This window comes from Pseudophryne corroboree, chromosome 9, assembly GCF_028390025.1.
Source record: "Pseudophryne corroboree isolate aPseCor3 chromosome 9, aPseCor3.hap2, whole genome shotgun sequence".
Lineage (NCBI taxonomy): Eukaryota > Metazoa > Chordata > Amphibia > Anura > Myobatrachidae > Pseudophryne > Pseudophryne corroboree.
Genome location: NC_086452.1, coordinates 98,263,066 through 98,290,164, shown reverse-complemented (window position 1 = coordinate 98,290,164; position 27,099 = coordinate 98,263,066). Strand labels below are relative to the sequence as shown.

At 48.6% G+C, this 27,099-nt stretch overlaps 1 protein-coding gene across 1 annotated transcript in view; it reads right to left on the bottom strand.

The window, feature by feature from the left end:
• Nucleotides 1-22,773: 22,773 nt before the first annotated feature.
• Nucleotides 22,774-27,099, bottom strand: part of CACYBP (calcyclin binding protein) — a 42,354-nt gene continuing 38,028 nt past the window's right edge. The window contains exons 5-6 of the mRNA XM_063939690.1: nt 23,985-24,079; nt 22,774-23,281 (exon numbers count right to left, since the gene is read on the bottom strand). Of these exons, the coding sequence (XP_063795760.1) occupies nt 23,125-23,281; nt 23,985-24,079 (252 nt within the window). The 3' untranslated portion in view covers nt 22,774-23,124. The remainder of the gene's footprint in view (nt 23,282-23,984; nt 24,080-27,099) is intronic.

Sequence of the window (27,099 nt, the reverse complement as noted above, 5' to 3'; positions counted from 1 at the left end):
TGTAATGCAGCTATTTCAGCTCAGTAAGACAGGACTGTGTAATGTTTCCTAGTCCCCATGAAGAGGATTTAGAGAGCATAAAGTTAATAATTTCTCTTTCATCCACTAGGGGACACTGGAGTCCTATACAATAGGGGTGTGAAGCTTGCAACCGGAGGTGTGGCACAATCTAAAATTAGCATTGTCTGCACAGCCGGTTCCTCCCCCTTCACATCCCTCCTCCCTCAGTTTGGAAAATTGTGCCAAGGAGGTACATGCACCAGAAGGGAGCTCCTGCTCCATGAAGTTTTGTTTATGTATTTATTTTATTTATTTATTTCTCTAACGTCCTAAGTGGATGCTGGGGACTCAGTAAGGACCATGGGGATTAGCGGCTCCGCAGGAGACTGGGCACAACTATAAAGAAAGCTTTTAGACTACTGGTGTGCACTGGCTCCTCCCACTAAGACCCTCCTCCAGACCTCAGTTAGATTCTTGTGCCCGGCCGAGCTGGATGCACACTAGGGGCTTTCCTGAGCACCTAGAAAGAAAGTATATTTAGGTTTTTTATTTTCAGTGAGATCTGCTTGCAACAGACTCACTGCAGCGAGGGACTAAGGGGAGAAGAAGCGAACCTACCTAACAGGTGGTAGTTTGGGCTTCTTAGGCTACTGGACACCATTAGCTCCAGAGGGATCGACCGCAGGACCCGACCTTGGTGTTCGTTCCCGGAGCCGCGCCGCTGTCCCCCTTACAGAGCCAGAAGCACGAAGAAGGTCCGGAAAATTGGCGGCAGAAGACTTCAGTCTTCACCAAGGTAGCGCACAGCACTGCAGCTGTGCGCCATTGCTCCTCATGTACACCTCATACTTCGGTCACTGATGGGTGCAGGACGCTGTGGGGGGGGCGCCCTGAGGGCAATAAATAACACCTTGGCTGGCAAAATATACATCATATATAGTCCCAGAGGCTATATAGATGTAAAATTACCCCTGCCAGTATCACAGAAAAAGCGGGAGAAAGTCCGCCGAAAAGGGGGCGGGGCTTCTCCCTCAGCACACTGGCGCCATTTTTCCCTCACAGTTCCGCTGGAAGGAAGCTCCCTGGCTCTCCCCTGCAGTCTGAGAATACTACAGAAGGGTAAAAAAGAGGGGGGGCACTAAATTTAGGCGCAGTATAGATATATATATATATATATATGTAATATATATAAAAAAGCAGCTATAGGGAAAACACTCATTGATAGTGGGATCCCAGTGTTATATAGCGCTCTGGTGTGTGCTGGCATACTCTCTCTCTGTCTCCCCAAAGGGCTTTGTGGGGTCCTGTCCTCTGTCAGAGCATTCCCTGTGTGTTTGCGGTGTGTCGGTACGGCTGTGTCGACATGTTTGATGAGGAGGCTTATGTGGAGGCGGAGCAGATGCCTGTTAATGTGATGTCACCCCCTGCGGGGTCGACACTTGAGTGGATGGTGCTGTGGAAGGAATTACGTGATAGTGTCGACTCCTTACATAAAAGGTTTGACGACATACCTAATGTGGTACAGCCGGCTTCTCAGCCTGTGCCTTCCCAGGCGTCTCAAAAACCATCAGGGGCTCTAAAACGCCCGCTACCTCAGATGGTTGACACAGATGTCGACACGGATACTGACTCCAGTGTCGACGACGAAGAGACTAATGTAACTTCCAGTAGGGCCACACGTTACATGATTGAGGCAATGAAAAATGTGTTGCACATTTCTGATGTTGCCCCCGGTACCACAAAAAAGGGTATAATGTTTGGAGAGAAAAAACTACCAGTAGCTTTTCCTCCATCTGAAGAGTTAAATGAAGTGTGTGAAGAAGCGTGGGCTTCCCCTGATAAAAAGATGGTAATTTCTAAGAGGTTACTAATGGCGTACCCTTTTCCGCCAGAGGATAGGTCACGCTGGGAAACATCCCCTAGGGTGGATAAAGCGCTCACACGCTTGTCAAAGAAGGTGGCACTACCGTCTCCGGATACGGCCGCCCTAAAGGAATCTGCTGATAGAAAGCAGGAGGCTATCCTGAAATCTATATTTCTCTAACGTCCTAAGTGGATGCTGGGACTCCGTAAGGACCATGGGGGGATAGCGGCTCCGCAGGAGACAGGGCACAAAATAAAAGCTTGAGATATCAGGTGGTGTGCACTGGCTCCTCCCCCTATGACCCTCCTCCAAGCCAGTTAGATTTTTGTGCCCGGCCGAGAAGGGTGCAAACTAGGTAGCTCTCCAGAGCTGCTTAGAATAAAAGTTTAGTTAGGTTTTTTTATTTTCAGTGAGTCCTGCTGGCAACAGGCTCACTGCATCGTGGGACTAAGGGGAGAAGAAGCGAACTCACCTGAGTGCAGAGTGGATTGGGCTTCTTAGGCTACTGGACGTTAGCTCCAGAGGGACGATCACAGGTTCAGCCTGGATGGGTCACCGGAGCCGCGCCGCCGTCCCCCTTACAGAGCCAGAAGAGACGAAGGTCCGGTGAAAGCGGCGGCAGAAGACATCCTGTCTTCAAGACTAAGGTAGCGCACAGCACCGCAGCTGTGCGCCATTGCTCTCAGCACACTTCACACTCCGGTCACTGAGGGTGCAGGGCGCTGGGGGGGAGCGCCCTGAGACGCAATATAACACACATATACCTTAGCTGGCAAAAGGAATACATCACATATAGCTCCAGGGCTATATGGATGTATTTTTTCCCCTGCCATTTTACACAAAAAAGCGGGAGTTAAGGACGTCGTGAAGGGGCGGGGCCTATCTCCTCAGCACACTGGCGCCATTATTCCCTCACAGCTCCGCTGGAAGGACGGCTCCCTGATTCTCCCCTGCAGTACTGCATCTGATTCAGGGTAAAAAAGAGAAGGGGGGGCATTTTGGCAGCAAATAACTAGATTAACAGCAGCTATAAGGGATTAACACTTATATAAGGTTATCCCTGTATATATATATATAGCGCTGGGTGTGTGCTGGCAGACTCTCCCTCTGTCTCTCCAAAGGGCTAAGTGGGGTCCTGTCCTCTATCAGAGCATTCCCGGTGTGTGTGCTGTGTGTCGGTACGCGTGTGTCGACATGTATGAGGAGGAAAATGAGGTGGAGGCGGAGCAGTTGCCTGTGTTAGTGATGTCACCCCCCTAGGGAGTCGACACCTGACTGGATGATTGTGTTTAAGCAATTAAGTGATAATGTCAGCAATTTACAAAAAACTGTTGACGACATGAGAAAGCCGGCAAATCAATTAGTGCCTGTTCAGGCGTCTCAGACACCCTCAGGGGCCCTAAGAGTCTGAGGAAATAAATGAGGTGTGTGATAAAGCGTGGGTTTCCCCCGATAAAAAACAGCTAATTTTCTAATAAGTTATTAGCACTATACCCTTTCCCGCCAGAGGTTAGGGCACGGTGGGAAACACCCCCTAGGGTAGATAAGGCGCTCACACGTTTATCTAAACAAGTAGCGTTACCATCCCCTGATACGGCCACCCTCAAAGAACCAGCTGATAGGAGGCTGGAAAATATCCTGAAAAGTATATACACACATACTGGTGTTATACTGCGACCAGCAATCGCATCAGCCTGGATGTGCAGTGCTGGAGTCGCATGGGCGGATTCCCTGACTGAGAATATTGATACCCTGGATAGGGACAATATTCTGTTAACTATAGAACATTTAAAGGATGCATTGCTATATATGCGTGATGCGCAGAGGGATATTTGTACCCTGGCATCAAGAGTAAGCGCAATGTCCATCTCTGCCAGAAGAGCATTATGGACCAGACAGTGGTCAGGGGACGCAGATTCCAAACGGCACATGGAAGTATTGCCGTATAAGGGGGAGGAGTTATTTGGGGCTGGTCTAACAGACCTGGTGGCCACGGCAACGGCTGGAAAATCCACCTTTTTACCCCAGGTTACTTCACATCAACAGAAAAAGACACAGTCTTTTCAAACTCAGTCCTTTCGTTCCCATAAGTACAAGCGAGCAAAAGGTCACTCTTTTCTGCCCAAGGGCAGAGGAAGAGGAAAAAGGCAGCACCATGCAGCCGCTTCCCAGGAGCAGAAGCCCTCCCCTGCTTCTGCCAAGTCTTCAGCATGACGCTGGGGCTTTACAAGCAGACTCAGACACGGTGGGGGCCCGTCTCAAGTATTTCAACGCGCAGTGGGCTCACTCGCAAGTGGATCCCTGTATTCTACAGGTAGTATCACAGGGGTACAAACTGGAATTCGAGGCGTTTCCTCCTCATCGGTTCCTGAAGTCTGCTTTACCAAAGTCTCCCTCCGACAGGGAGGCAGTTCTGGAAGCCATTCACAAGCTGTACTCCCAGCAGGTGATAATCAAGGTACCCCTCTTACAACAGGGGAAGGGGTATTATTCCACACTATTTGTGGTACCGAAGCCGGACGGCTCGGTGAGACCAATATTAAATCTAAAATCTTTGAACACTTACATAAAAAGGTTCAAATTCAAGATGGAGTCACTCAGAGCGGTGATAGCGAACCTGGAAGAGGGGGACTATATGGTGTCGCTGGACATCAAGGATGCTTATCTCCACGTCCCAATATATCCTTCTCACCAAGGGTACCTCAGGTTTGTAGTACAAAACTGTCATTATCAGTTTCAGACGCTGCCGTTTGGATTGTCCACGGCGCCTCGGGTCTTTACCAAGGTAATGGCCGAAATGATGATTCTTCTACGAAGAAAAGGCATCTTAATTATCCCTTACTTGGACGATCTCCTGATAAGGGCAAGAACCAAGGAACAGTTAGAAGTCGGAGTGGCACTATCTCAGGTAGTGCTAAGTCAGCACGGATGGATTCTAAATATTCCAAAATCGCAGCTGATTCCAACGACACGTCTACTGTTCTTAGGAATGATTCTGGACACAGTCCAGAAGAAGGTGTTTCTCCCGGAGGAGAAGGCCAGGGAGTTATCCGAGCTAGTCAGGAACCTCCTAAAACCAGGACAGGTCTCAGTGCATCAGTGCACAAGGGTCCTGGGAAAATGGTGGCTTCTTACGAAGCGATTCCATTCGGAAGATTCCATGCAAGAACTTTTCAGTGGGATCTACTGGGAAAATGGTCCGGATCGCATCTTCAGATGCATCAACGGATAACCCTGTCGCCAAGGACAAGGGTGTCTCTCCTGTGGTGGCTTCAGAGGGCTCATCTACTAGAGGGCCGCAGATTTGGCATTCAGGATTGGATCCTGGTAACCACGGATGCCGGCCTGAGAGGCTGGGGAGCAGTCACACAGGGAAGGAATTTCCAGGGCTTGTGGTCAAGCATGGAAACATCTCTTCATATAAACATTCTAGAACTAAGGGCCATTTACAATGCCTTAATTCAAGCAAAACCTCTGCTTCAGGGTCAGGCGGTGTTGATCCAGTCGGACAACATCACGTCAGTCGCCCACATAAACAGACAGGGCGGCACGAGAAGCAGGAGGGCAATGGCAGAAACTGCAAGGATTCTTCGCTGGGCGGAAAATCATGTGATAGCACTGTCAGCAGTGTTCATTCCGGGAGTGGACAACTGGGAAGCAGACTTCCTCAGCAGACACGACCTTCACCCGGGAGAGTGGGGACTTCACCCAGAAGTCTTCCACCAAATTGTAAACCGTTGGGAAAGACCAAAGGTGGACATGATGGCGTCACGTCTAAACAAAAAACTGGACAGATATTGCGCCAGGTCAAGGGACCCTCAGGCAATAGCAGTGGACGCTCTGGTAACGCCGTGGGTGTACCAGTCAGTGTATGTATTCCCTCCTCTGCCCCTCATACCGAAAGTATTGAGAATCATAAGAAGGAGAGGAGTAAGAACTATACTCGTGGTTCCGGATTGGCCAAGAAGGTCTTGGTACCCGGAACTTCAAGAGATGCTCACGGACGAACCGTGGCCTCTACCTCTAAGACAGGACCTGCTACTGTAGGGGCCTTGTCTGTTCCAAGACTTACCGCGGCTGCGTTTGACGGCATGGCGGTTGAACGCCGGATCCTGAAGGACAAGGGCATTCCAGAAGAAGTCATCCCTACTCTGGTAAAAGCCAGAAAGGAAGTAACCGCAAAACATTATCACCGCATTTGGCGTAAATATGTTGCGTGGTGTGAGGCCAAGAAGGCCCCTACACAGGAATTTCAACTGGGTCGTTTCTTGCATTTCCTGCAAACAGGACTGTCTATGGGCCTAAAATTAGGGTCCATTAAGGTTCAAATTTCGGCCCTGTCGATATTCTTCCAGAAAGAACTGGCTTCAGTACCTGAAGTTCAGACTTTTGTGAAAGGGGTGCTGCACATACAGCCTCCTTTTGTGCCTCCAGTGGCACCTTGGGATCTCAATGTTGTGTTGAGATTTCTAAAATCACACTGGTTTGAACCATTGTCTACGGTAGATTTAAAATATCTCACGTGGAAGGTGTCGATGCTGTTGGCCTTGGCTTCAGCTAGGCGTGTGTCAGAATTGGCGGCTTTATCATGTAAAAGCCCTTACCTAAATTTTCATTCTGACAGGGCGGAATTGAGGACTCGTCCTCAATTTCTACCTAAGGTGGTTTCTGCATTTCACATGAACCAACCTATTGTGGTACCTGCGGCTACTAGGGACTTAGAGGACTCTAAGTTGCTGGACGTTGTCAGGGCCTTGAAAATATATGTTTCCAGGACGGCTGGAGTCAGGAAAACTGACTCGCTGTTTATCCTGTATGCACCCAACAAGCTGGGTGCTCCTGCTTCAAAGCAGACGATTGCTCGTTGGATTTGTAGTACAATTCAGCTTGCACATTCCGTGGCAGGATTGCCACAGCCAAAATCAGTAAAAGCCCATTCCACAAGGAAAGTGGGCTCATCTTGGGCGGCTGCCCGAGGGGTCTCGGCTTTACAACTTTGCCGAGCAGCTACTTGGTCAGGGGCAAACACGTTTGCTAAATTCTACAAATTTGATACCCTGGCTGAGGAGGACCTGGAGTTCTCTCATTCGGTGCTGCAGAGTCATCCGCACTCTCCCGCCCGTTTGGGAGCTTTGGTATAATCCCCATGGTCCTTACGGAGTCCCAGCATCCACTTAGGACGTTAGAGAAAATAAGATTTTACTTACCGATAAATCTATTTCTCGTAGTCCGTAGTGGATGCTGGGCGCCCATCCCTAGTGCGGATTGTCTGCAATACTTGTATATAGTTATTGTTACAAAAAATTCGGGTTATTATTGTTGAGCCATCCTTTCAGAGGCTCCTTTAAATTTATCATACTGTTAACTGGGTTCAGATCACGAGTTGTACGGTGTGATTGGTGTGGCTGGTATGAGTCTTACCCGGGATTCAATATCCTTCCTTATTATGTACGCTCGTCCGGGCACAGTATCCTAACTGGCTTGGAGGAGGGTCATAGGGGGAGGAGCCAGTGCACACCACCTGATATCTCAAGCTTTTATTTTGTGCCCTGTCTCCTGCGGAGCCGCTATCCCCCCATGGTCCTTACGGAGTCCCAGCATCCACTACGGACTACGAGAAATAGATTTATCGGTAAGTAAAATCTTATTATACACACACAGGTGTGATACTGAGACCGGCTATAGCTTCAGCCTGGATGTGCAGCGCTGCGGCTGCGTGGTCAGATTCCCTGTCAGAAAATATAGATACCCTAGACAGGGACACTATTTTGCTGAACGTAGAGCATATAAAAGACGCACTTTTATACATGAGGGATGCACAGAGGGATATTTGCCGGCTGGCATCCAAAATTAGTGCAATGTCCATTTCTGCCAGGAGAGGGTTATGGACTCGGCAGTGGACAGGTGATGCAGATTCCAAACGACACATGGAAGTTCTGCCTTATAAGGGTGAGGAATTGTTCGGGGATGGTCTCTCGGACCTCGTTTCCACAGCAACAGCTGGGAAGTCTACATTTTTGCCCCATGTTCCCTCACAACCAAAGAAAGCACCGTATTATCAGGTACAGTCCTTTCGGCCCAATAGGGGCAAGCGGGTTAAAGGCGCGTCCTTTCTGCCCAGAGGTAGAGGGAAAAAGCTGCAGCATACAGCCAGTTCCCAGGAGCAAAAGTCCTCCCCCTCTTCCTCTAAGTCCACAGCATGACGCTGGGGCTCCACAGGCAGAGCCAGGTACGGTGGGGGCCCGTCTCAAGCATTTCAGCAAGCAGTGGGCTCGCTCACGGGTGGATCCCTGGATCCTTCAAATAGTATCTCAGGGGTACAAACTGGAATTCGAGACGTCTCCCCCCCCCCCGCCGTTTTCTCAAATCTGCCTTGCCAACCACTCCCTCAGGCAGGGAGGCAGTGTTACAGGCAATTCAAAAGCTGTATTCACAACAAGTGATAGTAAAGGTGCCCCTACTTCAACAAGGAAGGGGTTACTATTCCACAATGTTTGTGGTACCGAAACCGGACGGTTCGGTGAGACCCATTTTAAATTTGAAATCCTTGAACACATATATCAAAAAATTCAAGTTCAAGATGGAATCGCTCAGGGCGGTTATTGCGAGCCTGGACGAGGGAGATTACATGGTATCGCTGGACATCAAGGATGCTTACCTACATGTCCCCATTTACCATCCTCACCAGGAGTACCTCAGGTTTGTGGTACAAAATTGTCATTACCAATTCCAGACGTTGCCGTTCGGTCTCTCCACGGCTCCGAGGGTCTTTACCAAGGTAATGGCGGAAATGATGATACTCCTTCGAAGGAAGGGAGTTTTAATTATCCCGTACTTGGACGATCTCCTGATAAAGGCGAGGTCCAGGGAGCAGTTGTTGGTAGGGGTAGCACTATCTCGGGAAGTGCTACAACAGCACGGCTGGATTCTAAACATTCCAAAGTCACAGCTGGTCCCTACGACACGCCTGCTGTTCCTAGGGATGGTTCTGGACACAGAACAGAGAAAAGTGTTTGTCCCGGAGGAGAAGGCCAAGGAGCTGTCATCTCTAGTCAGAGGCCTCCTAAAACCAAAACAGGTGTCGGTGCATCACTGCACGCGGATCCTGGGAAAAATGGTAGCTTCCTACAAAGCGATTCCATTCGGCAGGTTTCATGCAAGAACCTTTCAGTGGGACCTGTTGGACAAGTGGTCCGGATCGCATCTTCAGATGCATCGTCTGATAACCCTGTCTCCAAGGACAAGGGTGTCTCTGCTGTGGTGGCTGCAGAGTGCTCATCTTCAAGAGGGCCGCAGATTCGGCATACAGGACTGGGTCCTGGTGACCACGGATACCAGCCTTCGAGGCTGGGGAGCAGTCACACAGGGAAGAAACTTCCAAGGACTATGGTCAAGTCAGGAGACTTCCCTGCACATAAATATTCTGGAACTAAGGGCCATTTACAATGCCCTAAGTCAGGCAAAACCCCTGCTTCAAAACCAGCCGGTACTGATCCAGTCAGACAACATCACGGCAGTCGCCCATGTAAATCGACAGGGCGGCACGAGAAGCAGGACGGCGATGGCAGAAGCCACAAGGATTCTCCGATGGGCGGAAAATCACGTGTTAGCACTGTCAGCAGTGTTCATTCCGGGAGTGGACAACTGGGAAGGAGACTTCCTCAGCAGGCACGACCTCCACCCGGGAGAGTGGGGACTTCATCCAGAAGTCTTTTCAAATGATTGTAAACCAGTGGGAAAAACCACAGGTGGACATGATGGCGTCCCGCCTAAACAAAAAGCTAGAAAAATATTGCGCCAGGTCAAGAGACCCGCAGGCGATAGCTGTGGACGCTCTGGTAACACCGTGGGTGTACCGATCGGTTTATGTGTTCCCTCCTCTTCCTCTCATACCAAAGGTACTGAGGATAATAAGGAGAAGAGGAGTAAGAACTACTCATTGTTCCGGATTGGCCAAGAAGAGCGTGGTATCCGGAACTTCAAGAAATGATGTCAGAGGACCCATGGCCTCTACCGCTCAGACAGGACCTGCTGCAGCAGGGGCCCTGTCTGTTCCAAGACTTACCGCGGCTGCGTTTGACGGCATGGCGGTTGAACACCGGATCCTGAAGGAAAAGGGCATTCCGGAGGAAGTCATTCCTACGCTGATAAAAGCTAGGAAAGAAGTAACCGCGAACCATTATCACCGCATATGGCGAAAATATGTTGCGTGGTGTGAGGCCAGGAAGGCCCCAACGGAAGAATTTCAGCTGGGCCGGTTCCTGCACTTCCTACAGTCAGGGGTGACTATGGGCCTTAAATTGGGTTCCATTAAGGTCCAGATTTCGGCTCTATCGATTTTCTTCCAGAGAGAATTGGCTTCACTACCTGAAGTTCAGACTTTTGTTAAGGGAGTGCTGCATATTCAGCCCCCTTTTGTGCCTCCAGTGGCACCTTCGGATCTCAACGTGGTGTTGGATTTCCTAAAGTCACATTGGTTTGAGCCACTGAAAACCGTGGATTTAAAATATCTCACGTGGAAAGTGGTCATGTTATTGGCCTTGGCTTCGGCCAGGCGTGTTTCAGAATTGGCGGCTTTGTCATGTAAAAGCCCTTATCTGATTTTCCATATGGATAGGGCAGAATTGAGGACTCGTCCTCAGTTTCTCCCCAAAGTGGTGTCAGCTTTTCATCTGAACCAACCTATCGTGGTGCCTGCGGCTACGAATGACTTGGAAGCTTTCAAGTTGTTGGATGTAGTCAGGGCCCTAAAAATTTATGTTTCCAGGACAGCTGGAGTCAGGAAGACTGACTCGCTTTTTATCCTGTATGCGCCCAACAAGTTGGGTGCACCTGCTTCTAAGCAGACTATTGCTCGATGGATGATGGATGATGGAGGAGGAGGACGAGGACCTTCAGCCGCGTGTGGGGGAGCGCACAGTAGACAGCGCACTTTGTGTCTTCCCTGCCAGCACTTTAAGACTTTCAAAGGGGTGTGAACTGCCTCCTCCCTCTATGCCCCTCCTCCAGACTCCAGTTATAGGAAATGTGCCCAGGGAGACGGACATTTCGAAGAAAAGGATTTATTGTTAAACTAAGGTGAGATACATACCAGCTTACACCTCAAGCACGTCGTACAACATGGCATTTAACAACACGCAAGTTAACGGCATGAACCACATCAGCAACAGGCTGACTATAAACGTAACACAACATGTGTGCAACCACCGCTAATAACTGCAGATACAGTACGCACTGGGACGGGCGCCCAGCATCCTCTACGGACTAAGAGAAAAGGATTTACCGGTAGGTATTAAAATCCTATTTTCTCATATGTCCTAGAGGATGCTGGGGTCACATCAAGAACCATGGGGTTTATACCAAAGCTCTAGAACGGGCGGGAGAGTGCGGATGACTCTGCAGCACCGATTGACCAAACGAGGTCCTCATTAGCCAGGGTATCAAACTTGTAGAACTTCGCAAAGGTGTTTGAATCCGACCAAGTAGCTGCTCGGCAAAGTTGTAATGCCGAGACCCCCTGGGCAGCCGCCCAGGATGAGCCCACCTTTCTGGTAGAATGGGCCTTCACTGATTTCGGTAATGGCAATCCAGCCGTAGAATGAGCCTGCTGAACCGTATGACAGATCCAGCGCACAATAGTCTGCTTGGAAGCAAGAGCCCCAATTTTATTGTGAGCAAACAAGACAAACAGAGCCTCTGTTTTCCTAAACTGAGCCGTTCTGGCGACATAAATTTTCAAAGCTCTTACTACATCGAGAAGCTTAAATTCCAGCAAGGCGTCAGTAGCCACTGGCACCACAATAGGTTGGTTCAAATGGAATGATGATACCACTTTCGGCAGAAACTGCTGACGAGTCCTCAATTCTGCTCTATCTTCATGGAAGATCAAATAAGGGCTATTGTGAGACAAGACCGCCAATTCAGACACCCGCCTTGCGGATGCCAAGGCCAACAGCATGACCACTTTCCAAGTAAGGAATTTCAACTCTACCTCCTGTAAAGGTTCAAACCAATGAGATTGAAGGAACTGCAACACCACGTTAAGATTCCATGTTGCCACAGGAGGCACAAAAGGAGGTTGGATGTGCAATACGCCTTTCACGAAGGTCTGAACTTCTGGAAGGGAGGCCAATTGTTTTTGGAAGAAAACCGATAAACCTGAAATTTGAACTTTAATTGAGCCCAACTTTAGGCTCGCATCCACACCAAAAATGGAAAAACCGCCCTAACTGAAATTCTTCCGTAGGAGCCTTCTTGGATTCACACCAAGACACATACTTTCTCCAAATACGGTGGTAATGTGTAGATGTTACTCCTTTCCTTGCCTGAATAAGAGTGGGGATGACTTCCTTGGGAATACCCTTTCGGGCTAGAATCCGGCGTTCAACCTCCTAGCCGTCAAACGAAGCCTCGGTAAGTCTTGGAACACGCACGGCCCCTGCTGTAACAGATCCTCCCTCAGGGGAAGAGGCCAGGGATCTCCTATGAGTAATTCCTGAAGCTCTGGATACCAAGCCCTTCTTAGCCAGTCTGGAACAATGAGGATCGCTTGAACCCTTGTTCTTCTTACGATCTTTATCACTTTTGGAATGAGTGGAAGCGGAGGAAACACGTACACCGACCAAAACACCCACAGTGTCACTAGGGCGTCCACTGCTATTGCTTGAGGGTCTCTTGACCTGGAACAATATCTCTGAAGTTTCTTGTTGAGGCGAGACGCCATCATGTCTATTTGAGGAATTCCCCAAAGACTTGTCACTTCTGCAAAGACCTCTTGATGAAGACCCCACTCTCCTAGATGGAGATCGTGTCTGCTCAGGAAGTCTGCTTCCCAGTTGTCTACTCCTGGAATGAAGATCGCTGATAGAGCGCTTGCATGCCTTTCCGCCCAACGGAGCACCTTCGTGGCCTCTGTCATTGCCGCTCTGCTCTTTGTTCCGCCCTGTCAGTTTATGTACGCTACTGCTGTTATGTTGTCTGACTGAATTAAGACGGGCCGATTGCGAAGAAAATGTTCTGCTTGCAGAAGGCCATTGTGAATGGCCATTAACTCCAGCACGTTTATGTGTAGACACATTTCCTGGCTTGACCATTTTCCCTGGAAGTTTTCCCCCTGCGTGACTGCTCCCCAGCCTCGGAGACTCGCATCCATGGTTACTACGATCCAGTCCTGGACCCCGAACCTGCGTTCCTCTAGGAGGTGAGAGCTGTGTAGCCACCACAGGAGTGAGTTTCTGGTCTTGGAGGCCAGGGTTATCCTTCGGTGCATGTGCAGATGGGACCCGGACCACTTGTCCAATAGGTCCCACTGAAACACTCTGGCATGGAATCTGCCAAACTGAATGGCCTCGTAGGCCGCCACCATCTTTCCCAGCAACAGAGTGCATTGATGGATCGATACCCTTGCTGGTTTCAGAATTTGCTTGACCAGGTTCTGAATTTCCAGAGCCTTTTCCTCTGGAAGAAAAACTCTCTGTAATTCTGTGGCCAGAATCATTCCCAAAAACAACAGCCGTCTCGTCGGGACCAACTACGATTTTGTCAAGTTTTGGAGCCAACCATGTTGCTGCAGTATTGTCAGGGAGAGCGTAATGTTCTGCAGTAATTGGTCCCTGGATCTCGCCTTTATCAGGAGATCGTCCAAGTACGGGATAATTGTGACTCCTTGTTTGCGCAGGAGAACCATCATTTCGGCCATTACTTTGGTGAAAACCCTCGGAGCCGTGGACAGACCAAACGGCAACGTCTGAAATTGGTAATGACAATCCTGAACTGCAAACCTCAGGTAAGCCTGATGTGGAGGATAAATGGGAACATGTAAGTAGGCATCCTTTATGTCTACTGACACCATAAAATCCCCCTCCTCCAGACTGGAAATCACAGCCCGGAGAGATTCCATCTTGAATTTGAATTTTTTTAGGTAGAAATTGAGGGATTTGAGGTTCAGGATTGGTCTGACTGAGCCGTCTGGCTTCGGAACCACAAACAGGCTTGAATAAAAGCCTTCTCCCTGTTGTGACGGGGGAACCCTGACAATGACTTGATTGTGACACAATTTTTGTATCGCGGCGCATACCACTTCCCTGTCTGGAAGAGAAGCTGGTAAGGCTGATTTGAAAAATTGGTGAGGGGGGACGTCTTGAAACTCCAGTTTGTACCCTTGGGACACTATTTCTAAAACCCATGGGTCTAGGCCCGAACGAGCCCAGAACTGACTGAAGAGCCTTAGACGTGCCTCCACCGGTGCGGACTCCCGCAGAGGAGCCCCAGCGTCATGCGGTGGACTTGGCAGAAGCCGGTGATCGCTTACCGTTTCCCTTTCCTCTAGTAGCAAGAAAGGAAGACCCTCGGCCTTTTCTGTATTTATAGGCCGAAAGGACTGCATCGGATACTGGTGTGCTTTCTTTTGTGGTGCAGGCACATAAGGTAAAAGTGATGACTTACCCGCGGTAGCCGTAGATACCAACTCAGCGAGGCCGTCACCAAACAATACACCACCTTTATACGGTAGAGACTCCATAGCTTTTTTGGAATCAGCATCAGCATTCCATTGATAAATCCATAATGCTCTCCTAGCTGTGACTGCCATGACATTGGCCCGTGAACCCAAGAGGCCAATATCTCTTGCAGCTTCCTTTAGGTAGACCGCAGCGTCCCTGATATGACCTAGCGTCAGAAGAATGTTGTCCCTATCCAGGGTTTCCAAATCAGATGACAGGTTATCTGCCCATTTTTCGATAGCACTACTCACCCATGCAGATGCAATGGCTGGTCTGAGTAGCGTACCCGTGGAAATATAAATGGATTTCAATGTATTTTCCTGCCTACGATCCGCAGGATCCTTTAGGGCTGCCGTGTCAGGGGATGGAAGAGCCACTTTTTTGGACAGCTGTGATAAAGCCTTGTCCACAATGGGGGGTGGCTCCCATTTTTCCCTATCCCCAGAGGGAAACGGATACGCCACTACAATCCTTTTGGGAATCTGAAACTTTTTGTCAGGATTTTCCCAAACCTTTCCACGAAGTGCGTTCAGTTCATGAGAGGGAGGAAAAGTGACCTCAGGTTTCTTCCCTTTATACATACAGACCCTAGTATCAGGAACAGCAGGGTCCTCAGTGATATATAATACATCTTTTATAGCCACAATCATGTACTGAATGCTCTTTGCCAGTTTTGGATCTAATCTGGCATCACTATAATCGACACTTGAGTCAGTGTCCGTGTCGGTGTCCGTGTCTGTCAGCTGGGCAAATGAACGTTTTTGTGACCCCGAAGGGGTCTGGACTTGAAACAACACATCCTCTACGGATTTCTTCCAAGCCTGGTTCTGAGACTCAGATTTATCCAATCTTTTATTAATCAGAGCCACATTTGCATTCAAAGCACTCAAAACATTCACCCAATCCGGTGTCGGCAGTGCCGACAGGGTCACTCCCACAGCCTTTTGTGTCCCCAACACAGTCTCCTCCTGGGAGGAGCACTCCGCCTCAGACATGCCGACACACGTGCACCCACCACACGCAGATACACTGGACCTATAGGGGATAGACCTACAGCAAAGCCTGTCAGAGAGACACAGAGGGAGATATAGCCAGCCCACACCCCAGCACCCAAAACCCGCTCTGAACACTACAGCCAATGACCCAGACCTGCAGCGCTTTTATAAACTAGTATAATGCACCAAAATCGCTGTCTCCCCCCCCCCCGTTTTCCACCCTGTTACTTATTACAGCAGTGTGAGGAAGGACCAGCGTCTCTGCAGCCATGTGAAGGGAAATGGCGCCGTGCTGTGAGGGCTAAGCCCCGCCCCCTTACTGGCGCGCTTCAGACCTGCTCATTTTTAAACTTTTTGACACTGGCGGGGGTCCGGACAGTGCCCAGGCACCTTGTCCGCTTTTGCCAGATAGATAAATGAGGTTTATATGCTGCCCAGGGCGCCCCCCGCGCCCTGCAGTGCTGTTGTGTGTGGGAGCATGGCGCGCAGCGCGGTACCTCAAAGCCGTCACTGAAGTCTTCTGATCTTCTTCTACTCACCTGTCTTCTGGCTCTGCAAGGGGGGTGACGGCGGGCTCTGGGAATGAACCCCATGGCGTACCTAGTGTTCCAAACCCTCAGGAGCTAATGGTGTCCTGTAGCCAAAGAAGCAGATCCTTTAACTCACAGAAGTAGGTCTGACTTCTCTCCCCTAAGTCCCACGAAGCAGGGAGACTGTTGCCAGCAGTGCTCCCTGAAAATAAAAAACCTAACTTAAAGTCTTTTCAGAGAAACTCAGTAGAGCTCCTCAGTGTGCATCCAGTCTGCCTGGGCACAGATTCTAAACTGGAGTCTGGAGGAGGGGCATAGAGGGAGGAGCCAGTTCACACCCCTTTGAAAGACTTAAAGTGCCCATGTCTCCTGTGGATCCCATCTATACCCCATGGTTCTTGATGTGACCCCAGCATCCTCTAGGACATATGAAAAATTCAGATTAAAAAAATATAAAATTACAGGTTGTAATGTAACAAAATAGGTAAAAAGCCAAGGGGGTGGGGGGTGAATACGTTAGCAAGGCACTGTAATTGAATAGGCCCCATTCTCCTTCATCCACTAGGGGACACTGGAGAGCAGTCACAATGGGGATATAGTAGGCAGTAACTGGGAGCTGGCACTTTAAAACTCTAAAACTGTGGCTAGCTCCTCCCCTACTATGTTCCCCCCCCCCTAAGCCAGTCTTTAATTTTCTTCTTCTTTCTTTACAGACTGGCAGGGTCCCATCCCACCGCAGCTGCATGCGGCTTGGGATGGTCCCCGGCTGAAGGAGACACTGAGCTCTCTGGAGCTGGCCGGACACCGCTGCGTGCGGCGCGTGTCAGGGCCACTCCATCAGCGGAAGACTCCGGCAGCAGGGCAGCGGTAAGTATGACAGGCGGCCCACATTGCCAGCGGGGAATACAGGACCACTACGGTGCACTAGCGCCTTTGCATCTTTGAATTAGGCGCCATTATGGGGGGTGGGGGGGAGCTTAATCCCGCTCTGGGCTCTCAGCTCCCTACGGCCCCGGCCATTTTACAACGCTGCATCGCAGAGAGAGGACTCAGCAGTTTCATCCCTGGATGCAGTGAGCAGTTTTAGTGGGGACTGGGGGCGCTAAGGGATCGTGTGAGGCACCTGTAATTTATTGATAGTGCCTGACACTGCACCATACTGTGCAAGATTCATAGGGCTGCTGTGGCTGCACTTCTTCCTGCTCTCCCTCTCTCTCCCTTCTGCCTATGGGATGCGGTCAAGATCCCGGCGGTCGAAATACCGACGCCGGAATCCCGACCGCCACAAGCCCGACATATTCTCCCTCCGTGGGTGTCCACGACACCCATAGAGGGAGAATATAATAGTGTGCCGAGCGTAGCGAGCCTGCAAGCGGCTGCGTTCCGCTCGCCACCCCTGTCGGGATTGTGTGGTCGGGATTCCGGCGTCGGTATTTCGACCGCCGGGATTCCGGCTGGCGGCATTTAGTACTGATCCCCTGCCTATTGCTGTGTGTGGGGGGGGGAGTGTGACAGGTGCTGCTATGGCTGGAAAGGGCTCCAAGGCAGCACAGAAGGTTTTCCAATGTCAGAAGTGTTCTGCAAAATTCACCCAGGGACAGTCTGAAAATTCCATTTTATGTGAGGATTGTGGGTCGAAGCCATCTGCTCAGCCCTCATCACAGCCGCCGAACACTCCGGTTTGGACTACACAGCTCACAGAGGTTATGTCCCTGTTAACTAGGGAACAGAGGGCTCTCGGGAAGATAGAGAGGTGGCCCGGTTCCAACAACTTGTCCCGATACCTGAGCCTGAACCAGCATGGGCTCGTTCCCTGGCGAAATCAGATGAAGGGCTCCCTAAGGCGGTACTCCCTTCCTTTAGTTCCCCTCCACAAGTTTCAAAAAAAGAGATTGCTAGCCTCAGTGTTACTTGACTGACGATGATATGCCTCTATTGGAAGAGGCAGTGGTAGAGGTACAGGATACTGATGACGATCAGGTTTATGAGGACTCTGAACCAGTAGCTCAGGGTATTGAGGCGCTTATTACTGCTATTTGCTCAGCATTACAGGTGGAGGAGACTGAGCAGGACACCTACGTCCTTCAAGGTTTGGCACCAACCAAAGACTGCCGGTGATCTTTCCAGTTTTGGAGGAGGTGGATGCGCTCATGACGGCAGCTTGGAAACATCTGGATGCAAAATTTCAGGTATTGAAGAAAATGTTGTCTTCCTATCCTTTTACCGCAGATAGCAGGAAGCGTTATGAGACCTCTCCGATTGTGGATCCTTCGTTGTCTCGTCTGTGGAAGAAGACGGTTCTGCCGGTTCCTGGAGCGACTTCGCTGAAGGAAGTGTCTGATAGGAAGTTGGAAACCACCTTGAAGACTATTTACTCGGCGGCGGGGGTGTTACATCGCCCAGCACAGGTAGGTTGCTGGGTCAACAAGGCGATGGAAGCTTGGGCGGAACAATTGTCATCTGGACTTCGTGACGATTTGCCTGCGGATAAACTGATACAGTTGGCAGAACACAGTCGCGATTCAGCCCTTTATCTTTGCGAGGCTTCCAAGGACGTCTGTATCCTCGGAGCTAAGATTTCCACTTTGGCAATTTCTGCCTGCAGAGCTCTCTGGCTGCGGCCGTGGCAGGCGGATGCTAAATCCAAAAGGGCAGCTGAAGCGTTGCCCTTTATGGGAGAGGTCCTATTCGGAAAGGATTTGGATGCCTGGATTTCTCAGGCCACTGGTGGTAAGTCGACTTATCTTCCCTCTGCTGCTCCAGCCTCTAGGAGGGCCTATTCGGGTCCTTCCTTTCGTGCCTCTTACAGGTTTCGAGGCCAGGCCAGGGGCGGAGCTTCTGTCTCCCGTGGCCATAGAGGCAGAGGTTCCACAGCCTCCGCCCAGTCAGAGGTTAAATCCTTCACCGCATGACGGACTTCCCTCCCACCTGGGAGACCACAGGGTGGGAGCTCGTCTGTGGAATTTCAGGGAGGCTTGGGTACAATCCTGTCCAGATGCTTGGGTCAGGGATCTCGTCATTTGCGGTTACAAACTCGATTTTCAAACCCGGCCGCCTCAGCGTTTCTTCACCACGGGTTTGCCAGTTTACAATGACAGAAGAGTAGCCTTGCAGGCAGCGGTTCAGAAGCTTCTGTCCGCAAAGGTACTCATCCCTGTTCCCTCTCATCATCGGAAACAGGGCTATTACTCAAGCCTGTTTCTCGTACCGAAGCCGGACAGCTCGGTCAGGCCAATTCTGAACTTGAAGGATCTCAATCCGTTTTTGAGGGTATTCAAGTTCAAGATGGAGTCCCTCCAGTCTGTTATTGCGGGGTTGGAGCAAAACGAGTTTCTGGCATCCTTAGACAACAAGGATGCATACTTACATGTTCCCATTTGGCCTCCTCATCAGGCTTTTCTCCGGTTCGCGATACAAGACGCTCATTTCCAGGCCCTTCCGTTTGGTCTCTCTTCTGCTCCCAGAGAGTTCACAAAGGTCATGGCGGTCATAATGGCCCTACTTCAGAAGCAGGGTGTGACGATTGTCCCCTATCTGGACGATCTGCTAATAAAGGCACATTCTGCAGACCTGTTGCTTCAGAATATCCGGATAACCCAGGACCTTCTGATTCGGCACGGGTGGATCCTGAACTTCCCGAAGTCTCACTTATGCCCCTCACAACGGTTGCTGTTCTTGGGGATGATTCTCGTCACGGTCAGTCAGAAAGTTTTCCTTCCTCAGGACAAGATCCTGTCTCTTCAGACGCTGGTGAGGTCGGTATTTCGACACCGTCGGGTATCAGTGTATCTGTGCATTCGCCTTCTGGGGAAGATGGTAGTGGCGTTCGAAGCTCTTCCATACGGACGCTTCCACTCTCAACCTTTTCAACAGTGTCTTCTACATCAGTGGTCAGGGTCTCATCTATTCCTTCATCAGCGGGTAACGCTGTCTCCAAAAGCACGGCCATTGCTCCTCTGGTGGCTCCATTCGACGCATCTGTTGGAAGGAAGGCTGTTCGGCGTTTGGGATTGGACTCTCCACCGCAGACGCAAGCCTGCGAGGCTGGGGGGCGGTGACCCTCGAACATTGTTTTCAGGAGCGCTGGTCGTTTAACGAATCCGCTCTCCCCATAAACATTCTCGAGCTACAGGCAGTGTACAATGCCCTACTTCAGGCATATCACCTGTTTGCACGGTCGAGCAGTCAGAGTTCAATCCGACAACGCCACGACGGTAGCGTACATCAACCGTCTACGAATACAACCTCCCTTTCGCCCTCCGACAGCACCATGGGACCTCAAACTGGTCCACTCTTTTCTGCAGTCTTCGTTATTTGAGCCTCTGGAGTCGGTAGAGATGAAATATCTCACCTGGAAGGTGGTCCTTCTCCTGGCTCTGGCCAGACGGGTGTCGGAACTTGGGGCTCTCTCGTCGACCTCCTTACCAGGTGTTTCATGCAGATAGGGCTGAGCTCCGTACTCGCATGTTTTTTCTACCGAAGGTTATGTCCGATTTTCACATCAATCAGCCACTTTTGGTTCCGGCCCTCTCGGAGGACTCCTCGGATTTCAGATCGTTGGATGTTGTCAGGGAGCTCAAGATCTATGTGGAACGGACTTCGGCTATTCGGAAGTCGAACTCCTTATTTGTTCTATACGATGCTGCCCGGCTTCTAAGCAGACGTCCCGATGGATTCGGCTGACCATCAGACAAGCTTATTTGGCAGCTTCGCGAGAGCCTCCGTCTTCAATTTCAGCGCACTCTACGCGCTCTGTAGGGCCCTCGTGGGCGGCCGCCCGCGGGGTCTCCAGGTCTACTTTATGTCGTGCAGCTACTTGGTCGGGCCAACACACGTTTGTCACGTTTTACAGGTTTGACACTTTTGCGGCCTCTGCATCACAGTTTGGCAGAGTGGTTTTACAGGACTCTCAGCGCTCTCCCTCCCGTCTTGGGAGCTCTGGGACGTCCCCATTGTAACTGCTCTCCAGTGTCCCCTAGTCGATAAAGGAGAAATCAGGATTTTGGTACTTACTGATAATACCCTTTCTCCGATTCCACAGGGGACACTGGACGCCCACCCAGCGCTGTTTCTTCCTTTTTCACTTTCACGGTTTGCAGGTCACTGTGTGACTGGTTGTTTTGTTCAGGTTAACCTTTTTTTCTAATAGGTTTCCAGGTTTGTTTTTAGTGTTGCCCTGGTTTACAGGGCTTCGTTAACCTCTTCTACTTTAACGCTGGTCTCTTCCAGCTCTCCTCGGGCACAGTTTTACGTAGACTTGCTTGGGGGAATGGGGGTGGGGAAGACATAGTAGGGGAGGAGATAGCCACAGTTTTAGAGTTTTAAAGTGCCAGCTCCCAGTTACTGCCTACTATATCCCCATTGTGACTGCTCTCCAGTGTCACCTGTGGAATCGGAGAAAGGGATTTATCGGTAAGTACCAAAATCCTGATTTTTCTTTTACATTGAAACACAGTTTCACACTGCTTACAGGTGCAGGGCTTCCGGGTGTGCGTTAATGCAGTGTCACAGGACTCATTGTGGAAGTGTTCCATGTAGAAATAAATAACAGTCAGTATAGCAAATGCGGATATGTAATTCAGTCAACTAGTTGCAGCTTTGTCCTGTTCGAGTCACATAACGTCTTTTGAATTCTAAAATACTTATATTTACACTGTTTCATATCAATTATAAAGGGAATAGTGTAACCCCATACTGTATAATAGATGAATATTAAAAGCCAGCAAGAGGCATGGCGCACAGTGGGGTAGATGTATTAACCTGGAGAAAGCATAAAGAAGTGATAAACCAGTGATAAATGCAAGGTAATAAACACGCCAGCCAATCAGCTCCCATATGTAAATTAACACTTAGGAGCTGATTGCCTAGTGCATTATCACCTTGCACTTAACACTGCTTTATCACTTCCTTATGCCATCTCCAGGTTAATACATCTATTCCTGAGTGCTTTATATAGGTCACAGAAGTCCAAGGTGACTTTTAATTTCCTTTTATACTATAGTAAATAGGATGGTGGGGGGGTAAATTCATACAGGTTTATAAATTTAAGTTTAAAACAAGTTGCTTGTATGAGAACACTTGTCATTATGTATTCCAACACATAACACAAGAGCAAGAGACATTGCTACACTCCAAATAATGGTTCTAGTTCATATATATTTGTCACTTGTGTAAATATATTGTCGTTTACTGAATTACTATGATTATAGTACAGGAAAATCATTACTTAGGTTAAGTTATACATGTTAGTGTAACTAATTTCAATTGAGAATTTAGAATGTTAATGGAGCGAGACCAGAACCCACATTTAAGGACAATGGGGCCTATTTATCAATGAATATTTGCAGGTGCTTTCTGTGGGTAACCTTCAAATCCCCTGAATCCCATGAATGTATTTACGGTGAGCTCAATATCAGCACCCATAGGTTTCTATGAGGGCTGCTTTCTTTCCTGATTTATGTTGCATTCTGAAGCTTGGTCCCGGTAGCTAACACCATTGTAGTCTATGGGCTACATACTGTAATGCACAATTTACCATGAGAGCGATCTGTAGGATCCCCCCCCAGGCAATGGCTGCCCACACGTGTGCTTAACAGCTACGCAGAAGCGTGCCAGATTCCGTAACAAGTGATGGATCACCTCACTTGTTTTAACACATCGCAGGGATGAACCCCTGTTGTAGCTCCTGTTATTTGATACATCCAGGGGTTATTTAATTTCTTATTGCCTCGATAAATATATTTAATAAATATGCCCCACTGTCTATTTCTAGTTTCGGTTCTCTTGTAGTACAGGAAAATGTTAATTGATTTTGATTGATGTTAATTGATTTTACAGGATACAGGCCAAAACAGTTTGCATCACCAAACAAAAACAGGCAAAAATGAAATCGCTGTCCTTATTTGGCAGAATTTAATAGACAAGGAAAACATTTCTAATTCCTTCACATTTTTTACAAAATAAATCCTACCCCCCTCCCCAAAAAACAATCAACAAGACACAGGTGGACACTGACTGAACCCAAAGACAGGAAACTAGGACAGTATGGCTAAAATGTTTGTGTGGCATTTAATAGTCCAGTCAGAATGAGATACAGAAACCGCACTCGGTACATGCTGGGAAGGAACTGGATTGTAAACAATGGAATTGTAGAGATCAACTCTACTGGTATTAAAGCAAGGTCTGTCCCTGTACTGAGGAATTATTTAAGGCAAAGTGATGACAAGACTCTCTCATCAGAAATCCATGTCACCCTTTAACTGTTTCTCTCGAGATTCCGCCCACGCTTTATTCAATGTTCTCTTCATTTCATCATCTCCATCGTCATAGATCTTCTTCAAAACATTCATAAGACCTGCATTGGGGTCTCCATCCGTGTCCAGTGATGGTTTGCTAGAGAAAATAAATATGGTAGGAATATATTCAGGACATGATTTATAATAGAACCATAAAACTTTGAAAATAGCTGGTAGAGATATCATACTTTGCCGATGTCTGCCAACTACTCTCACAGGCCGATAGCAGTCATCTACTAACCAGATTTACGGTAGGAATGGCCATTGACGGTTGTTAGCAACCCTTAACGGTTTTGCCATCAATGGCAGAGGTATGATGGTTAACCATCACGAATGAAAGATGCAGTGATGGCATTTTCTTCCCTGACAATGGAGCATCTGGCTTAGCCCCACCCCCTTCCCTGACTGGCTTTCCTCATTCACAGCACTGACACCTATCAATGGTTACATGTTGATGGGTTTCCTACCATTGATGATGAACCATTCGATGGCCATCCCTAATTTATCGACTGTCCCAAGACTGATCTGATACATTTTGAATGGATTCAGACTAGGACATTACGCGTGGAATTTATGGTGTCAGTTTATATATTGCTGTAATAATGGATGCAGATATATATATAGGGTCCTTCCCTATATAAAATTATGCCACGAATCCTGGCATCATATTGTGAGTGCTTGCGCCACTCATTCAGACTTAAGTAGGAAGCCCAGATCTTCCTCTCCAGCTCCTGGAGAGCCATTACCCACTATAACAGGGCGTCAGAACACAACATTTCTAAATACTTTACAGTACTCACTCTTTTTCCTTTGTTTGTTTCTCAACTTGTGTCAAAAATTCCCATTTGCCTTCAGCTTTCTTCCTGCACATTATCAGCACAGTATCTGTCTTTACCTGTAACCATCAAACAAATGACAATTTTATTATGTAGTCACAAAACTCATAAAAGAAATACCTGTAGAACTATTGCTTTTAAATAAAGTTCCACTTCCATTCCTTTTTCCCGGGTTCACGATTAAAAAGGTTTGTGTTTCATTGAAAAGAAAAACACAAAATAGGCAGCTGAGTGGTTGGTGGTTGTGTGATCTCTCAACTTAAGAGGTTTTGCATTACTGTTCCGAATCTTGTATATGTTTTACAGACATTGGGGCGTATGCAGGGATGGGAAATCCTGGAACAATGCAAGGGGTGCAAATGCAACTCTGAATTGGTCAGCTATTTTGAATCTGACCCACCTTACAGTGTAATATGGTTTGGCCAAGGTGCTAATTACTCCTTTGATTTGTTCCCAACAAGGATGCCCACATCCTCTACAATGTTAGCGCTCATAAGCAGGGCCCTCTTCCCTTGTGTTTTACTCCCCAACACTGCTGTCATCTCACTGAGCAACAGCGTACCTTACACAGATGCTCCTCCTCAGTGATGCGCACTGTCTTATCAATAGCTGTGGATGCCACTCTATGGGCCAGATTCGAGTTTCAAATCTTATCCCGCCGCCAGCGACTAAATGGCACCCAAAAAACAGAGCTATTCAATTACACCTCCATTTGGGCGCAATGGCTGCCGGCGTCTGCATTTCAGCTCGTACACCACCTCCCGGGGGTGGTGAGCTTAATTGCAAGAAAAGTAACCCTTTTGGGCTCCCCAAATGGCATTTTTCGCGATCGCGCCAAGGACTTTTGGTTGTATTTAGCCGCTTTATGGGCGGGATTCAATTCTTTTCACCCCTTTCCACACCCGTTCTGTTTCTACCCTCAGGGACATTGTATCATTATTTCAGCTCGCTACCTCCGGAGTAGCAAGGCACCCAACCCTTTACGCAGCTAAACTGGATTACTATGGGCACAATATGCGCGATAACGGAGATCATTTTTGAAAGGAAATTGGGCATGATATATCATTTGAATCTCACCCTATGTGCCTAAAGCAGACCTTAATGGGCACGGAAAATAAAAAACAACTGAACTGCTCCCAGTGATCTCCCATTGCTTTAGACGCGAAATCGAAGGCGCAAAACAATTGAATACCATCCTATGTGTTTATACTTGTGGATTGATCATGGTATCATTTTATATTGTGGAATTACGTGTTTGGGGGTATATTCAATTGTTTGAAAAGTCAGTTGGGTGTCTGTTTTTTCCTATCTAATAGACCGGAAAAAACAGACACCCAACTGACTTTTCAAACATTTGAATTCCCCCCTTGTTGTCTGTACTTTACTAGTGTTAAATGTGTTCTCTGTTCACCCCTATGTACTTTCTGTGGATCATTTGTGGTGCACTACATATAAGTGATAATAGTAACAGAAAATAGGAATTTAATACCTACCGGTAATTCCTTTTCTCCTAGTCCGTAGTGGATACTAGGGTCTTGTACTTTAGTACCATGGGGTATAGATCGGGTCCACTGGAGCCTGGCACTTTAAAAAACCTTTAATGTGTGTATGTGTGTGCTGGCTCCTCCCCTCTATATCCCCTCCTGCCAGACTCAGTCTAGGAAAACTGTGCCCGAGGATACTGACATAACATGAGAGAACAAACAATACAACAGCAGTGAGGCAACAAGCCAACACACAACCAGAAACGAAAGGAGGGCGCTAACCAGAACAGAGGATAGCAACACTAACCAGGATAGCACGGCTACCCCAACAACATAACGGGACCACAATGCCGGTCCAACCAAATACTTACACAGGTAAGCAGGAACGAAGCACCTAGGCGGGCGCCCAGTATCCACTACGGACTAGGAGAAAAGGAATTACCGGTAGGTATTAAATTCCTATTTTCTCTTACGTCCTAGTGGATACTGGGGTCTTGTACTTTAGTACCATGGGGAAGTCCCAAAGCTCCCAAACGGGTGGGAGAGGGCCGAGACCCCTGTAAAACCGCCTCACCAAAATGAAGGTCATCCTTGGCCACGGTATCAAACCTACAGAATTTAACAAACGTGTTCGAACCAGAACAAGTAGCAGCTCGGCACAACTAAGGCCGAGACACCCCAGGCAGCCGCCCAGGAAGAGCCCACAGACCTCGTCAAGTGGGCCTGAATAGACATCGGCAAAGGCAGAGCCGCCGAAGTATAGGCCTGTTGAATGGTCAACCTGAGCCAGCGAGCAATAGATTGCTTAGAAGCTGTCCGACCAATCTTGGAGGCATCATAAAGGACAAACAGCGAGTCAGATTTCCGATGACGAGCCGTCCTTTTGACTTAAATCTTCAGAGCCCTGACCACATCCAAGGACTCAGGACCAACAGAAGCGTCAGACAAAACCGGAACTACAATAGGCGGATTCACATGAAAAGCTGACACCACTGTCGGCAAAAACTGAGGATGGATCCTAAGTTTCGCCCTGTCTTCATGAAAAATCAAATAAGGGCTCTTACAGGATAAGGCCCCCAATTCACAGACACGCCTGGCAGACGCCAATGCCAATATGATCACCGTCTTCCAGGTGAGAAATTTTAACTCCACCCTATGTAAGGGTTCAAACCAGTCCGATTGGAGAAAGGATAGAACCACATTGAGGTCCCATGGAGCCATGGGAGACACAAAGGGCAGTTGCATATGAAGAACTTTCTTAAGAAAAGTCTGCACTACTGGCAACAACTGGAAGATAATAGAGAGTGCAGAAATCTGGACTTTGATGGAGCCCAACCGTAGGCCCAAATCCACACCCGCTTGCAGGAAAAGTAGAAAACGACCAATCCGAAATTCCACGGGAGAAACCTTTCTACCCTCTCACCAGGAAACATACTTTTTCCAAATATGATGGTAATGTTTTTACTTAACCATCTTCCTGGCCTGGACCATGGTGGAAATGACCCTGGAGGGAAGACCTTTTCTAGCTAGAATTTCCCTCTCAACTTCCAAGCCGTCAAACGTAGCCGCTGTGAGTCTGGATAGACGAACGGACC